The sequence below is a fragment of the Leptopilina boulardi genome, unplaced genomic scaffold (genome assembly GCF_019393585.1).
Source record: "Leptopilina boulardi isolate dan_hultmark-lab unplaced genomic scaffold, ZJU_Lbou_2.1 LbouV2_244, whole genome shotgun sequence".
Lineage (NCBI taxonomy): Eukaryota > Metazoa > Arthropoda > Insecta > Hymenoptera > Figitidae > Leptopilina > Leptopilina boulardi.
The window spans coordinates 1,011,691-1,030,913 of NW_026137801.1; the positions used below are offsets into that span (position 1 = coordinate 1,011,691).

The 19,223-nt window shown below is 28.9% G+C and overlaps 1 protein-coding gene across 6 annotated transcripts in view; it reads left to right on the forward strand.

The window, feature by feature from the left end:
• LOC127280435 (uncharacterized) overlaps positions 1-19,223 on the forward strand; it is a 28,798-nt gene that overhangs the window by 7,342 nt on the left and 2,233 nt on the right. For 4 of the 6 annotated variants that reach the window (XM_051303401.1, XM_051303399.1, XM_051303400.1 and 1 more), the window contains 2 exons: positions 891-1,478; positions 7,309-7,689. In XM_051303401.1, the coding sequence (XP_051159358.1) occupies positions 900-1,478; positions 7,309-7,689 (960 nt within the window). In that variant the 5' untranslated portion in view covers positions 891-899. The remainder of the gene's footprint in view (positions 1-890; positions 1,479-7,308; positions 7,690-19,223) is intronic. The other 2 variants (XM_051303403.1, XM_051303404.1) reach the window with 2 other exon arrangements.

Genomic DNA, 19,223 nt, shown 5'->3' on the forward strand with positions numbered 1-19,223 from the left:
ACTTCTCCCCCATACATTAGTCCCGTCTCCCATGCAAAATAAGCAACTTTGATTGCTAATATCTCTGGTTTCGTACGGCGAAAATTCTTCATATTTTGCAAATTTGTCAAGAATGATAATAAGAACATATGGTAAAATTTTCAAGAAAATCTATAGAAAACGGTTTTACCGATGTGATACCTTAAGACTACACCTACACAAAATTTAACAAAATTTTGTAGTCACAAAGTAAAAATGTTTACTGCTAATAAATTAAAATATTACTATAGGTTAAATTTCAAATTTTGAAACATTTTAATACTTTATTATTTTGTATTTAAATAAAAATTTTCATGTGGGATTTCATATTGGATCCTACTTGGGATTTCATGTGGATCCGTTTAAATATTTCTATACACTGCAAAAAAATTAGCGAGTTAAAGGCACTGGGAGTTAAAATTTTCGAGTTAAAAGTCAACTCCCTTCGCTTTAACTCTAAAAGGGTGGGACTTTTATAGCATCCTCGAGGGAGTAGAAATTCAACTCCTTTTTTAAAGTGTATTTGCTCCAAAAATGGCTTGAAACGCCTCACTTGATATGAGCCAAACCTAAAAAATGTCGAAATGTGGCTTCATCTTGCTGTCCAAATCGGATAAGGCGTTTCATGTCGATATTAGGAACTCCAGATTTGGATTTTTACATGGAATTCCACATAAAAATAAGGGATTCCGTGTAGTTTCTTTCTATTAAGCCAATCGAAAATTTGTTTGCGTACATGTAATAAGATTTTCGGAAATTTGACATCCAACCTTTCCTTACTCACCTTCCAATACAATTACTTAAATAAAATGGATAGTTAAATTATTTATCTTTCTATTTTATTTAAGTAATTATATGTTATTATTTTGTAGCTACGAAAAATGAATTCTTCTACACCAGAAAAAAATGTCAAAATTACTAACTCAGAGACGAAGAAAAAAAAAGATTGGGTTCAGTTTGAAGATGAATCCGATAATAAAGTAAATTCCTCCGAAACACAAGATACTCTAACGCAAGAATCATCTGAATCAGTTACACTGAAAAAAGACATGGAAAATGAGAATGGAGTTTGTGTCTTGGATAACGAAAAATGTGATGTTAATATGGCTGAAAAAAATAATAGTGGTGACTATAGTGGAGCTGTTATTCCAACAGAATCCGTCCAAATTAATTTAGACAGATCAGGTTTAAATCATTCCATTGGCATGGAAGATTCAAACATGTCATTCAGTGCAAAAACTAATTCGTTAAAAACAATTGATCTGAGAAATCCTTCTAATAATGGAAGAACTATTTCCAACAACACAACAAGTACTTCTACTGGATTTGCCAGACAAGGATTTGTAAATGGAGACACAATTGTTACTTTATTGCCAGTAAATACAAGATGGCCATGGGTTACACCAGCTAGATTTAAACCTGAATTAGTACCAGAAGAATTAATGGCTCAAGGACTTACGGTAATATTTTTTTTAGATAGTGTTAATGACGTTTATTTTTAGAGAAAAATAATTAATACTTTTCAATGAAAGATTTAAAATATTTCAATGAGAGATTCATGAAATTTTGGTGAAAACAAGAAAATGTTTGCCACTGAGAAATATTCCCGTGCAATTTTTCTGAAATATTACGTTTAATACTCTTACAATATTACATTTGAAGAATCTGTAATATTAATAAAATATTTGAAAGAAAACTTTGACTCATTAAATTAATCGGAATTTTTAATATCTCGTTCATAGGATTCTAAAAAACTAAAAACTACTGCGCAGTTGCACCAGTGCGCATCATTGATGTTCAAATTATTTATGCAACGAACGCTGAAATATTTTTTATATGTCTCATTTCATTTAAATTGTCATATTCAGACTCCAGAAAAGTTGGGGTAGCAAAGAGGTTATAACAAAATTTTTTATACAGTTTAATATGTTAAATAAACGAAATTGATAGTGGTCACAAAATTAGACCCTGGCGGATTCGATTTGCGTAATGTCTACTTAACTAAGCGGACTTTAGGTAGACATTAGGTAGACATGTAAAAAAACGTATAAAAAAGCTATTAATCGACTTATTATGATAAAAAAAAGTTGATAAAAGGGTAAATGAATGTTTATAGAGTAAATTCGTACAAAATTTGTAATTAATAAAGCAATAAATAATTAATAATGAATGGAAATGTGCGCGAGGTACCTGATCAGTTCAGCTGTACAATTATTTTCGTGCTATTTTCATGAAAAGAATATAAATTAACTGCAAAAACAATTGATATTTATAAAAAAGTGTAAAATTGATTTAATTTTATTGTTTGCAATACGAATTATTAAATAATAATTAAGTTTTTATCAAATGTGAATAGTGTTGTGAAAACCTGTGAAAACTAATGAGTTACTACATTACCGATCGCATATGATAATAAAAAGTTCTCGATGAGTGTAACAAAAAAGCTGCAATCATGTCCGTAATTTTGGACGAGAAACAATTATGAAATCAATAATTATTTGTATAACTTTATTCTGCATTTTAAAATTCACTTTTTATTTTCTTTCAAAGCAAAAGCTTGGAAGAAAACATGCTCGCACTGTATTGTAAAAACTGGTGGCGCCATCTCTCATATGCGATCGGTAATGTAGTAACTCATTAGTTTTCACAGGTTTTCACAACACTATTCACATTTGATAAAAACTTAATTATTATTTAATAATTCGTATTGCAAACAATAAAATGAAATCAATTTTACACTTTTTTATAAATATCAATTGTTTTTGCAGTTAATTTATATTCTTTTCATGAAAATAGCACGAAAATAATTGTACAGCTGAACTGATCAGGTACCTCGCGCACATTTCCATTCATTATTAATTATTTATTGCTTTATTAATTACAAATTTTGTACGAATTTACTCTATAAACATTCATTTACCCTTTTATCAACTTTTTTTTATCATAATAAGTCGATTAATAGCTTTTTTATACGTTTTTTTACATGTCTACCTAATGTCTACCTAAAGTCCGCTTAGTTAAGTAGACATTACGCAAATCGAATCCGCCAGGGCGAGTCATATTTTTCTCATGGCAGACGGTTTTTTGTCAGAAATATTTAAATTATATGAAGATTTTTTTCTGCGAATTTTTGATGAAATAATGTTTAATTTGTCTATGAGCAAGTATTTTTTCGTTACTTTTTCAATTATGAGACTCAACCAAATGTAAATTTCATTATAGGGTTATGTTTAATGAAAGAACTTTTTAAAAATTAGGCGAAACGCAGAAAAAAGTGAATTAAAATAAAACTCTAACTTTCTCTATTTGTGAAGAAACGAAAATTTTACTATCAATATATAAATCTATATTTTAACTATCTTCCAATATTCAGTGTATTGGGAAAGTTAAAAGAAATATTTCATGCATACTTATTTACCTGTTCATTATTATTCAAACGCAGAACTTGGACTAGAGGTTGGGGACTCATAACATTAACTATGAAAAATATATCACACAAATTTTTCTGCAATAATTTTTATTAAATATAATTATTATTTAAATATAACATAAAATTATTAAAATTCTTGAATTTAAAAATTTATTATTTGTAAAAATTTTTAATTTCCTCAATTTTTTGCGATTTATAAACATTTTTACGGGTTGCTTACAATGTTTATTGAAGTTTTAAACTTGTCTTGATTGTCCTTATATAACAAATAAACAATTGAAACTTGATATATTAAAAATTCGAACATTTGCATTATTCATTTTGAAAAAAAAACAATATATATTCTATAGTTCACTGCGTTTACTACAAGTAATATACAATTTGTGGGACACTCATATCATTTTGCTTTTTATTTGACTATAACTAAAAATAGTTTATATTTATATAAATTGGATCCGTCTTATTCGAAAGATAATTCAAAACTTGTGAATTTTATACTGGTATTAAATATAAAATATTTACTTACTATTTTCAAGCAGGGGTCACTAATGACCAGTAACTTATAACCAAACAGTTTTTTTTTCTGTCACGCTATAGAAATGACACATTTAAAATTAGAATATTTTACGTTTTTTCAGTTGATTTCTTATTATCTGCTGTTGTGTATCTGATAGTAAAGTAGTTTTTTTGATCACAGGATAATAAATTACAAAACACACATAAATACAAAATTTTGTATATGCAAAATAAAATAATGAAAAAATTGAGGGAAATGTCATTTCTATTTTTTTTAGAAAGTATAAAGAAATAAATAACATTACCAAGAGTTGATTTTTCTTAAATATAGATTTATGTTGTAGTTCTTGCAAAAAAATTTTTCTACTTGTTGAATAAGAAAATCACGACACTATGTTCATTTGAAACATGATAATTGACTACTGTGACATGGGTCGCTAATGACATTTTGCCTGCATTTCGTTCTGCCATTATCATTCACATCATCTTCATGTACTCTAAGTTGAAAAATTATTTTTAAAAAACATTTTATTTTACGAAATAAACACATTAATTCCACCAAAGTTATGGCATAAGTTTTTTTTGGCAAGGGACACGAATATGACAATTTAAATGAAATGAGCCATATGCGGAAATTTCCCTGATTTTAGCAATATTTCAAGTACTTCGCATTGGAATATTTCAAATCTTTCAATGGAATATTTCGGAAATATTAAGGAAATATCATGTACTGTGTCAATTCACATTATTCATATTTGTATACGAAAGTGAAATTTTTTAATTTTATTTAATATCTAAATTTTCCACTTATTCCAATTTAATTCCGAAATGTATTTCCTATTCAAAGTAGCAGAATATATCGCAAATGTTTTCTATTAAAAAATTTTTATGAAATTTATTATCAGTGGGTGAGTTTTCTGTTAAAAGAATACTATAGATTTTTGAAAACAAGCTAGAAATAGAATGCATTTTTTCAATTTTGTTATCATTCGTACTTTTGAAAAAGATATGAAGAGTAAAATAATTAGATTTATGCAAATAAATACCTTAAAAATTTTTAAATAATTTATTTTTTAATTATAAATTAATGTTTATAATGTTTATTTAAATGAAATATATTAAATTAATATGTATATGGGCAAATCTAAAAAACAGGTAACTTTTGTGTGACTTCGATATTTTTTTATACGAGTGTATTATATTAACTCTGTTTCTTTTGGGTTAACTTAATTTACTAATACTTGAAGCCTGCAAAAAATTCTAAAGTGATTTATCGAATAACTTATACGCTATATAAATTTGAGTTCAAAAAATAATAGAAAAATTCAAAAATTTTAGTGTTATTTTTAGGAAATAAAAAATTGAACTACTCATAACTTTTGAAGCAGTCGATATTTTGATTTCCAATTTTATGTGTGATTAGTTCTTATATTTAAATGTACTAATTAAAAACTGTGTGCAGTAAAGAATAACTTGAAAAGGCTTGAATCTACTTATATTTTCTATATTTCTATATTTCCTATGTAGAGCGTAATTTTCATTCGAACGACACTTTAATTAAAGACACATTTATAAAATACATTTAAATCACCTAAATCTTTTTGTAACCTCTAGTTCTTTTATTTTTACCTACCTGTAAAATGCTTCAAAAAAAATTTCATTAGAAATGTTTAAAAATCGTGATTTTTATAGTTGACGCAAAGTTATTCTTTTGAAACTAGGCAAATTTAATGTTTTTTTTTAAAATAACGATGTTCAAGCGAGTTCTGCATTGTAACCTAATCACAAACGTCAAAAATTAAGAAAACACAATGTCCACAGGTAATTTAATACTCTTTTTATATTTTTACAAAAATAGAGCTTTTCTAGAATAGTATTTACTTACTAAAATTTTTTAAAAAGAATAAAAATACACTTGAAGAAAATAGAGACAAAAAGAAGAATACGGGTGCAATAACTCGTAAGCATGGGTATAACACAAGGCAAAAAATTTGAGGTTAATTTTTATAAATGTTTGTTCATGTTTCTAGTTCATAATTTGTTAATAAATAATAATAATATAAATCAAATTTTGATGATTTTTTTATTTAATATAAGCAGTTTGTGATATCTCTTGATATCTCGAAATATATAGCCGTGACGTAACAAATGCAGAAGTTTATTTTCGGTCTAACTTTTGAAGCACTTTATGAAAATGAATTACATTTATATTTTCTGATTTATTGAACGATTATGAGTAAAATGATATAAAAACCATATGTGTGCTTACAAATTTAAAAATTTTACTTTTTTTTGTCGAAGTGTGCATGTTTTTTAGATTTGCCCATATTATTTAATTGTTCAATCTTTATACGTTATAATGATATATTAATACTTGAAATTTCTATCATCCGAACCAGGTCCTACCTAAATTAGTGTGGATAATCAAGGTTCCGCTGTAATAAAATATGAATTTAAAAAAAAAAGAATTTAGTTTTATAGTCAAAAAATCGAAATTCAGAATACCCGTAATAGGAATTGAGTTTCATAAACCGGTATTTTTCATTTTTTTTGTATACAGAGAGGTTGGACAATTTTAACTCTTTGAGCTCTGTTCTTTTTAGCATAAAATATCAATTGACTGTCTTTTTCTTGATTTTCCATATATTTTTCTTATTACGATAGAATTAAAAAAGTTAATTAACCCCCCGTTAGTCGCATCAAATTTTGTAACGCTATCAGAATAAATTAGTCTAATATTGTTATAAAATAATAATTTTTTTCTTAAATGTTTATTACGGATGATAAACTGACAATTAAATATAAAATTATCCTGTTATTGTTTATTGTAAAAATAAAAAATTAATATGACATCAAATTGACTATACGCAAAACAAAAAATATTAAAGAAGATACAAAAACTGTTTTAATATACACTGAGAGAAAAAATCTGCCGTTTTAGCGGTAAAGCCATCCTATTTTGGCATAAGTTACACAAAAAACTGCGGTTTCAGTATTGGAATGCTGCCGTTTTAGCATTGTGATACAGAGCAGTTCGCAGTATCACAATGCTAAAAATACAGCATTCCAATACTGAAACAGCAGTTTTCTGCTGGCAGTGTAACTTATGCCAAAATAGGATGGCTTTACCGCTAAAACGGTAGCTTTTTTTCCCAGTGTATAAAAGAAGAGTGCTGTGAAAGGTACTGAAATTATAGAATTTTAATTTTATGTATTTCAAAAGATATAAATAAAAAAAGAAACTGGGCGAGGAATTTCCTCACCATGCGACTGACGAAGGGTTAAAGATCCTAAATAAGATTATGTATGGTTTCTTTATGATAATGAAATGATTGTTGTTCTAGCTCACAGTGGAAGACTACGTGCACATAATGGAATTGTTAGTAAATGATGTAAGATTTAACATGTACAATATTTGCTACAAGCGTGTTCTTGTCTTATGGATTTTTATTGGCTTTGTGATTCTATTGGGACTTTTATTTTCTGGAGTAACAGGTCTCACTTTATTTGGCCTTGGTGTTATGTGGTTAGTTCTGAATGCTGCTGCAATATTCCTGTGCATGTTTATTAAAATTAAATTGAATCAAAATTTAGAAAAATGTATGGCACAGGTTAACAAGCATTTGCTCCGTCATAAAATTTTACTTGGATTGGATGACAGGGGAAAAATCTCTTGCCATAAAGTCAACTTGTGTTTCTTATATTTCGACAGTAACGAATGTGTAGTAAGTATTTAGCAGTACATACATATTTTAATTATAAGCAATACAAAATTTTAGATAAATCAGTTGTGTTTTGCAATTGTTTCTTAAGGCCAGGTTCAAGTCGTGTCAGCTGTTCCATTGAAACTTCAAAGGAACAGCTGACTCGACTTGGACCTGGCCTTAAATCCTCTATCAAAGAAGCTATAAGTAGAGTAGAGTGAGTGGGGTAAAATCAGCAATTCGCTTTTATTTCTGTGTTTTAATGTTAATGTTTGAGGTGAATGATAGTTTTGACGTTCCCCGAATGTGTCACGAGTCTTAAGCCGATTCCAACCCGGTCGAAAATCCTTATACAAGATTTGTTACATGATTATACCTAAGAACATGTACAAAACTTTTCATATAACAAAGAACATGTCCAAGCTCATAGTAACTCGTGGTAATTCTTGGACTCGTGTACTTGTACATGACCGTGAATAAGTTCCTGTATAAGATCTAGGGTTTCGATTTGAAATTTAATGGGAAACTTTAAAGGCTGCGCGGTTGTTTTTAGCACATGTAATAATTAAACTTAGTCTATATATGGAAAAGGATTTTCAGCCGAGAATATGCCTGCTTAACAACAGCGCGTTTAGTTAAATTGACAGTAGTTTCAAAATTTTTATTTTGTTTCTAGAATTAAATTATTTCAAGATATTGTAGAAATTGAAAAGGCAGGTGAGTTTTTTTTATTCATTTGAGAGTTGAGAATGGGATGGTGATTTTTATTGTCCACGTTTTAAGTGTTACGGGAGTTATTATGTGTTTTTTAAAAGTCTACTAATGAGAAAAAATAATTAATACGATGCTGGAATGAATATACCAGTAATTTTTTTCACGTTCTAAGATTGGGTTGACAAGATTTTGGAAAATTTGAAAGAGTCATTGAATTTTTTTCAGCAATGAAAAATCTATAGACATGTCAATGAATGTTATGAAATATCATTTTAAAATATAAATTTCCTATACATATGAGGCATTCTTTGTCAACTGAAGCCCCCCTCTGTCCAAAATTGGTTTAAGTATAAAATATCGGGCATAGGCCTATTATTTCAATAAAAATAAGTACTTTTTAATTCCGTGTGGCGTTTTTCAAAATTCAAAATGGCGGATCCAATATGGCGACTAACTTTCACAAAATTGATTGAATTTACTTGGAAATTGTTACTCGGGGGTTTTTGGGGTCGCTGATTACGAATCTGGTGTTAGTTTTTAGAAATTCAAAATGGCGGATCCAATATAGCGGATTAAATTTTAAAATTTACTCGGATTCTTCTGAAATTTCTTACTCGGGGGTTTTTGGGGTCGCTGATTACGAATCTGGTGTTAGTTTTTAGAAATTCAAAATGGCGGATCCAATATGGCGGATTAAATTTTAAAATTTACTCGGATTCTTCTGAAATTTCTTACTCGGGGGTTTTTGGGGTCGCTGATTACGAATCTGGTGTTAGTTTTTAGAAATTCAAAATGGCGGATCCAATATGGCGGATTAAATTTTAAAATTTACTCAGATTCTTCCGAAATTTGTTACTCGAGTGTTTTTGGAGTCGCTGTGTACGAATGCGGTGTTAGTTTTCATAAAATCAAAAATGCGAATCAAAAGACCAAAGACCAATCAAAAAGTGCGCCATACATTTTTTGTTCAGAACTTTCTTCTAATCACTATGGCGGTATTCCCGAAAGATTATCTAGCGAGTTTAATTTTTTGAAAATTTTTCCAAATTATTTTTGAGTGTAGCTCAGCATCCGCTGGACCAATCAATAGGTGCGCCATACATTTTTTGTTCGAAATTTTTTCCCTTTTTTATTAGCGGTATTTCGGAACGATTATCTCGCAAATTTAATTTTTCTAAATTTTTTCCAAATTTGTTTTCTAGTTTAGCTCAGCATCCGCTGGACCAATCTAAAAGTGCGCCATACAATTTTAGTTCGCTACTTTTTGCTAAAGACTTTAGCGGTATTCCCGAACGATTATCTCGAAAATTTAATTTTTCAAAAATTTTTCATAAATTTATTCGAGTGTAGCTCAGCATCCGCTGGACCAATCAAAAAGTGCGCCATACATTTTTTGTTCGAGACTCCCGAGTTTAGACTTTGGTGATAGTCCAGAAGGATTATTTCGCAAATTTAATTTTTCTAAATTTTTTCTGAAAAAAAAGTTTCAAACAAAAAATGTATGGCGCACTTTTAGATTGGTCCAGCGGATGCTGAGCTAAACTAGAAAACAAATTTGGAAAAAATTTAGAAAAATTAAATTTGCGAGATAATCGTTCCGAAATACCGCCAATAAAATAGGGAAAAAGTTTCGAACAAAAAATGTATGGCGCACTTTTAGATTGGTCCAGCGGATGCTGAGCTACGCTCGAATAAATTTATGAAAAATTTTCGAAAAATTAAATTTTCGAGATAATCGTTCGGGAATACCGCCAAAGTCTTTAGCAAAAAGTAGCGAACAAAAAATGTATGGCGCACTTTTTGATTGGTCCAGCGGATGCTGAGCTATACTAAAAAATAAATTCGGAAAAATTGTTGAAAAATTAAATTTTCCAGATAATCGTTCGGGAATACCGCCAAAAAAATAGTCAAAATGTTCTGAACAAAAAATATATGGCGCACTTTTAGATTGGTCCAGCGAATGCTGAGCTACACTCAAAAATAATTTTGAAAAATTTAAAAAAAATTAAATTTGCAAGATAATCGTTCGGGAATACCGCCATAGTGATTAGAAGAAAGTTCTGAACTAAAATTGTATGGCGCACTTTTAGATTGGTCCAGCGGATGCTGAGCTAAACTAGAAAACAAATTTGGAAAAAATTTAGAAAAATTAAATTTGCGAGATAATCGTTCCGAAATACCGCCAATAAAATAGGTAAAATGTTTCGAACAAAAAATGTATGGCGCACTTTTAGATTGGTCCAGCGGATGCTGAGCTACGCTCGAATAAATTTATGAAAAATTTTCGAAAAATTAAATTTTCGAGATAATCGTTCGGGAATACCGCCAAAGTCTTTAGCAAAAAGTAGCGAACAAAAAATGTATGGCGCACTTTTTGATTGGTCCAGCGGATGCTGAGCTATACTAAAAAATAAATTCGGAAAAATTGTTGAAAAATTAAATTTTCCAGATAATCGTTCTGGAATACCGCCAAAAAAATAGTCAAAATGTTCTGAACAAAAAATATATGGCGCACTTTTAGATTGGTCCAGCGAATGCTGAGCTACACTCAAAAATAATTTTGAAAAATTTTAAAAAAATTAGATTTGCAAGATAATCGTTCGGGAATACCGCCATAGTGATTAGAAGAAAGTTCTGAACTAAAAAAAAAAAAAATTTGGAGAAATTTTCAAAAAATTAAACTCGCTAGATAATCTTTCGGGAATACCGCCATAGTGATTAGAAGAAAGTTCTGAACAAAAAATGTATGGCGCACTTTTTGATTGGTCTTTGGTCTTTTGATTCGCAATTTTGATTTTATGAAAACTAACACCGCATTCGTACACAGCGACTCCAAAAACACTCGAGTAACAAATTTCGGAAGAATCTGAGTAAATTTTAAAATTTTAATCCGCCATATTGGATCCGCCATTTTGAATTTCTAAAAACTAACACCAGATTCGTAATCAGCGACCCCAAAAACCCCTGAGTAAAAAATTTCAGAAGAATCCGAGTAAATTTTAAAATTTAATCCGCCATATTGGATCCGCCATTTTGAATTTCTAAAAACTAACACCAGATTCGTAATCAGCGACCCCAAAAACCCCCGAGTAACAATTTCCAAGTAAATTCAATCAATTTTGTGAAAGTTAGTCGCCATATTGGATCCGCCATTTTCAATTTTGAAAAACGCCACACGGAATTAAAAAGTACTTATTTTTATTGAAATAATAGGCCTATGCCCGATATTTTATACTTAAACCAATTTTGGACAGAGGGGGGCTTCAGTTGACAAAGAATGCCTCATATATATTTTTTTTAATACACTCAAATTCATTAATGCTTTCCTTCCGGTTGGACGGCGTTTTAAAAAGTCGTCCAACCAGAAGGAAAGCATTAATGCATTAATTTGATTGTAAACTCGGATTTAAAGTAAAGAATTTTTAATTATATTTTGAGAAAAATTTTTGACTGTTTTTTAAAGTTTTTAATTCTTTTAAAAATTCAGAAAGTTTCTATCTGTAAATATATTACATATAGGGTCACCCAGTAAAAAAAAAGAATTGGGAGTAAGCGAAAAGAATTGGTGGTAACTTAAGCTGAATTCGTTTTGGTGAAAAAACCGAATTGGAACGTTACGGTGAATTATTCTTTTCTTACTGTGAATTCTTTTCTTTTGAACATTTAAATTGACGTTTGTTTATTCGAGTTTGCATTATACATGAATAAAATAAATGTTTCGAAGTCTAAAAAAGCCGATTTGGAATAAGAAATATATAATTTTTTTAAAAGAAATAAAAGTGAAATGTGACAGATTTACCGACAATTTTATCATGTGAGTAGTACTCATATGGTAAATTTATCATATGAACACTACTCACATGATAAAATTGTCGGTGAATCTGTCACACTTCGCTTTTATTTCTTTTTAAAAAATTATATATTTCTTATTCCAAATCGGCTTTTTTAGACTTCGAAACATTTATTTTATTCATTTATAATGTAAACTCGAATAAACAAACGTCAATTTAAATGTTCAAAAGAAAAGAATTCACAGTAAGAAAAAATAATTCACCTTAACGTTCCAATTCGGTTTTTTCGCCAAACCGAATTCAGTTTAAGTTACCACCAATTCTTTTCGCTTACTCCCAATTCTTTTTTTTTTACTGGGCAGTTGAGGTAAATGGGGACAAGAGGTTTTGGAGCTTAATTTACAGTTTTAAAATTAAGTTCAACGTCAATATTTTAACCTCAGATCACCTGCAAGAGATTTTGAGTATTGCCAAGCTTTTATCTTGACAATTGGCAGCAAGATAAAAAAAGTTATCGCTCAATGCATAAAAACTTGAAAATGAAAGTTGTTTCAGTATTTTGTCCCACATTTCAAAGAAAACAGACTTAAAAAAAATTTATTTCTTATTCCTTATGACTCCTATAACAAAAATTCACTTGAATTTTTTATTTTTGTAAATTTGGTTAATAATAACAAGCTGTCCCCACTTACCCTGAGTTTTCAAATTTTTAGGGTAAAAGGGGACAGCTTGTTATTATTAAGCAAATTTACAAAAATCAAAAATTCAAGTGAATTTCTGTTATGGGTGTCAGTTCCATGCGTTTAAAGCTTATCTAAATTTTTTTCTGCTGCATAAAATTAATCTTGGGAATGTAAATAACAACTTAAAAAAAATAAACCCGCAAATATTACCTTTTAAAGGAAGAAACTTACGTAATTTGTGAAAAATAGCGATTTTGTCCCCATTTACCCCAACTGATCCTAGAAGAAAATAATTTATCACACCTGTCTTTAATAAAGAAAAAGTTGGTCCCCGATGCCGAAAAAAAACTTTTGAATATTTTGAATCTCTGTATCCTAAATGAACTAAATTTCAAAGATTCAAAATCGTAACCGATCCTCCTGCATGATTTTTTATGAATTTATTGTTTTTTTATGCATTATAATGAAAAATTGCTTCATTACAATGTGCAGATCAGTTGAAATTACTAGTGCAATTTTTTTATACTTATTAAATGGAAAAATAATAATAACAACAATAATACATTACTGTAATTTTTGGGAATAAAAGTTGGGTGATCAATATTGTAATTTTAAATCCGTACTGTCAACAAAAATAATAAAAGAGTATTTTCCCTAGAACACCGCAGATGTAAACATTAGATTATACGATCGTATAATCTAATGTTACATTAGAAATTAAACATTAGATTATACGATCGTATAATCTAATGTTTACATCTGCGGTGTTCTAGGGAAAATACTCTTTTATTATTTTTGTTGACAGTACGGATTTAAAATTACAATATTGATCACCCAACTTTTATTCCCAAAAATTACAGTAATGTATTATTGTTGTTATTATTATTTTTCCATTTAATAAGTATAAAAAAATTGCACTAGTAATTTCAACTGATCTGCACATTGTAATGAAGCAATTTTTCATTATAATGCATAAAAAAACAATAAATTCATAAAAAATCATGCAGGAGGATCGGTTACGATTTTGAATCTTTGAAATTTTGTTCATTTAGGATACAGAGATTCAAAATATTCAAAAGTTTTTTTTCGGCATCGGGGACCAACTTTTTCTTCATTAAAAACAGGTGTGTTTAGTTTTTGAAAAATTTATTTACTAGACTATATTTGTTAATTGAAATTTAAAAAGAATAATTGTTAATTAAATTAAAGAAATTATTAAACATCATGAGCTATACAGTTTCAAGGGAGTTAGGAAAATTTTTAACCACTTTTTTGATAACTGTAAAACAAAATGAAAAATTAATTTTAAGGTTAATGCATTGTAGGATTAGGGGAATTACTACTAATACAGGAATGTGTATGCTTTTTATTGAACTTTATTTTTTGAAGTGACTACTGTACACTACCTTAAGAGAAATATATTTCGTTATGTTTTTATTTTCAACGTTTTGTGTCATCAAGATGCTTTTGTTTGTTTGTTTTTTTTTAAAAAATAGTGTAACAAATTTCTCTATTCTTGCTATGCATAATTGTTCGTTAATATAAAAAAACCAACACATCATTTTTCAACATAAGAACAATTTTATTAACTTAATAAGGGAAAAATAAATGTCATATCAGGATTATTGAGAAAAATTTTGAATTTTACTATACACTTATTGAGGGTTCAACCAAACTTGACGTGTTAGATATTAAAAATTTTAATATATCATTTAATTCAAGTGTAATGAGCTAAAGGTTTTATTAGCTGCGTTGTTTAATTTAGTTGTTAAAAATTAAGTTTTTACAATTGTATGCACACTTTAACATGTTAGCTAGGCTCCATTCATTAATTACATAAGGACGATTTTGGCTAATTTTGACCCCTCCCTACCCCCCTGTACACAAGATTTTTCGGATCCCCCCTCCCCCTTCGTAAGTAAGTTTTTAACAATCTTAATGTAATTAAAAAAATTAATTACAACAATACAAATGGAAATTACTTGGCATAATCTTACGTAAGAATTGCTTCTACCTCGAAAGCTTCTACTGATAAAATTCTAAAAGAAATGACACCTTGACAAATAGAATATGTTAATTTTTCAATTAGATATTTAAGAAAAACCCAATTTTCAGTGCTTTTACTATTTTTTTATTTTTCTGACAAAAATTAATATTTTTAAGCTCCTTGAAATGGTATTTTGTTATACAATTCAAATTATTAAAAACAATTCATGTGCACGTTCAAAAAATGTCGAAAAGTTATAATTAATATTTAAATGACAAAAATGATCAGTTAAATTTGTAAATGTTAAATTCACTTAAACTGATCAAAGAAGTTTAAGATTATCTATTTACTTGAGTTTTAAACATTATATTTTTTTGTAGAATTGAATTTCAATTTTTCGACATTTTTTTACCCAACTTTCATGGCTTGCATATATTACTAACAAGTGACACCACCTAAGTGTAAATCGCGGATCGAGTTCTAATATGGATCGAAAAATATTTGATACATATTTTTTATTTCGACTGACATGCAATTTTAGGGGTTAAAAATGGATGGTCAAAGCAGAATAGATTCTTGAACAGGAACGCAAACATAAAAATGAGTGAGAGAAGAATAAAGATATATGCTATCCTTCTCTCACTCATTCTTACGTTCCCGTTCAAGAATTTATTCTGCTTAGGGAGCGTTCACAAATTACGTAACGTTTTTTTTACCCCCCCATGTTACACGTTATTGCATACATTAGCGCCATTTTTTCTGCTGTCCGTAACAAAGTGCTTGACCCCTCCCCTCCCCCAAAAAATGTTACGTAATTTTTGAACGCTCCCTTAGGCCTGAAAATGTCGATTTTTAACGTCATGAAGAATAGACTACAGCAGATCAAAGTAATGTATTATTTTGAAAATAAGCATTATTGGTAAATGACATGTACTCACCTGCAGGAATTATTAAAATTAAAGGTGCTTTTATATCTCTAGTATTTTGGTCAAGCAATCGGCTGGATTTAATATTCACGGAGAATCACTGAATTTAATTGGCTCTAACAAAATTCAATTTTCACGGTGAAAATCTAATATTTGTCAGAGCCAATCAAATTCAGTGATACAACCATGAAAATCCAATCCAGCCGATTGTTTCACCAAAATACTGGAGGTATAAAAGCACCTTTATATATAAAAATAGTCTTCTAAAAATTTATTTGAAATTAAAACATGTATTCTAATAATTAATTAAGAAGAAAAAAAAATATATAAAAACGAACACACTATGTCTAGAAAAGATTAATTAATTAATTATTAATTTTTTGTCTTTATATTCACACTTTATATTCTTTTCGTATATTTAAGAAGTCAGTCGAATTTGAATTGAATTACAAAATACCATAGGAACGTTAAAAATTTTAATTTTTGTCAGAGAAATAAAAAAATAGTAAAAACACAGAAAATTGGGTTTTTCTTTGATATCTAATTAAAAAATTAACGTATTCTCTTTGTCAATGTGCGATTTCTTTCAGAATTTTATTAGATTTTAGGAAACAAAAAGGAAAGAATTTCAGATTTTTTAAAGGTCGTTTTATAGTCATCAGAAAAGCAGTGTTTGCCCATTTCCCGACGGTATGAAGAGAAATCTGCTGCGATTTACGCATAAACATATCTTTAGACATATAACCATAGAGATAATATAAATAGAGTAGACAAGGTATAGGCGGCTGCGTAAGAGGGAAGTGTCCTGACATAAACAGAATGGGTTGGAAAGAGAAGAAAGATTTAACACCAGTATCTGTCCTTCAATAAGCACCAGCGCAAAAGAGACACCTACTGGTGCTAAAATCGCGTTCTCTTTCTATCAAACGGACGCCTCTATACAGACCATCTCCACTCTATTTATATTATCTCTATGCATATAACATCGATACTTTCATGCAATTATAGACTTATGTAATTATAGCTCGCTCTCTTAGCCCTTTAAGGTAGTATTACACACCATCAAAAAAATCCAATTTTTTTTTACATTTTGCTGTTCCAAATCATCTTGGAAATATAATCCCAAAATATTAAATCAAAATTCGACGAAATAAAAAAGTTACAGAATAAATTGCAGCGCAGTGTATTCACGCACAAAGCGCCAGTTTTGCGTTTTTTATTTAAAGAAACAAGTATAATTTGTTTATTTAAAAATTTACAAAATTTTCTTATGCACCATTCGAAAGAGCGGTTCTTGGCACATAAGAAATGGCTATTGCAAACTTATTTTTATAGAGTTTAATTGCGAAAATACAGCGTCAAACTTTGATAAAAATTTGTACATTTGGGAGTTAAAACTTTAAACGCGTTTTTCTCGAAACGATATTTTTTAAACTGGCGGACAGCATAACTCGGGTTCTATTTATCCAAAAAAAAGGAAAAAAATATAAGTTTCTTCGTAATTAAAGCCTGCAGGCTTTATGCCTAAAACCGATTATCTATTCCTTTTTGGTTTTTAGCTACGACCCAAAAACTGCCCAAAAAACCCCTTTTTTTTGCAAAATTTTTTGAATTCGCTGCCATTTTATCATTTTTAAATATCTTTTATCGGGTAAGGCACAATGCTCAATCACGCGTCTCAGCTTTAAAACGCTTTTTTTGTTTTTAAATCCGATGTCCCTGAGAGGCTGCAGCTTGTCCGCCGATTGACCAAATTTTTTTTTACCTTGACTTCAGTGCCCTCTGGTGACCAGAAAGATCCAATAAAAATTTTTTTTTTTCTTGAAGAACTATTCGTTCTTCTAAAGTATAATACTATACCTTAAGGACTAAATCCTTTCTAAAAAAACATTGCGATAAAAGGTCGAATAGAAAAAAAATCGAACTCGAAAAACTATCGAAATAAGGAATGAGCATTGAGAATGAAAAATGTAAATAGAAGGGAGAAACATATTTCAAGATTTGAAATGTACAGGTGGCACTGCAGGTGATTTCGTCAAAACTGAGGGTTAATATTTAAATTATATATAAATCTTATTTGTCATAAAACACAAATATTGAAAATGTTTAAATTGTATTATACAAAAAAAATTAATAAGTACAACACTATTTTACACAAAGCGGAAATTAATTTCGGATCTCCTTTAAGTTTTTTATCATGCTTTTAGATTAGAACAGCTGTTACATTGTAGAAATGAACATAACCTATTGAGTTAAAGCCACTTGATTAGCGGGCGATAATTTTAAAATATGTCATTCAACCATGGAGTAGTATAAGGAGACCGAACGACCATGTTAAATCTACGTTAAAAGTGGACCAAATTTTGGTAACCGCTTAGTGTCATGAAAATACGTAATGGAACACTAGCGCCACTGATTGTGTTAAACTCAGCTGGACAGTCAGCCATTGTAAAAGTTTTAAAAATAAGGAGCAATGTATTTTTGGGTTATGTTCAACGTACTTCTAATTTTTCCCACTGTTTACATACTTCCCACCAGAGCGCTTGTGTTCCATTACGTATTTTCATGACACTAAGCGGTTACCAAAAGTTGGTCCACCTTCAATGTACGTCGTTCGGTCTCCTTATACATGCATTTAACTTAATAACAATTAAATATTATAATATATTATTATCCTTTGTTATTAATAAATAATTTATAAAAAAGAAAAATAAACATAATTACAACTAAAGGTAGTGAAAAATATTGTTTCTGAAGAAATTTTTTGATGGTTTTTTTAAATTCATGATTTACATAATGTAATTTTTTAAATTACAATTTCAGTGACTATTTTAAAACACTGAAAAATTTCTTTTCACTAACTTCACATTATAATTAACAATTTATCAGAAATTTAAATTATGTATCTAAAAAGTTTATAAAATAAAGACTTTAAATAAAATCCATCGATAAGTCAACAACAACTTTATCAACAGACTATAATCAATTACATATAAGCAAATTAGGACGTAGTACCATAAAGATGAATATAATTTAAAAATAAAAAAAGCAGAAAATGATTAGTGCAAGAGAGATTCTTAAATCACTCTCTTATTTCATATTCATAAATTTTTTTCTTTACATTTTGAATCGATATGGGATAAAAAAAGCAAGAAGAAATCAAATCATTTTTTAAAATGAAATGAATAAAATGGAAATTGAAAAAAAACAGAAGCAACGAAGATGGCCGTCGGAGGTGCTAGTGTATATAAAAATTTATTTATTATATTTTATGTGATTTTCAAATTTTAGGTTAAAAAAAATTCATTTTTTATTGAAAGTAAATCACTTATAAAAATTTTTATACCGATGTATTCGTTTCGGCAAGTATAATATCTTTTTCAACATTTATTTAATTTTATTTTCTTTCCTTAACTTTCGATATATCGATTTTTTACCATATTGACTAATAAAC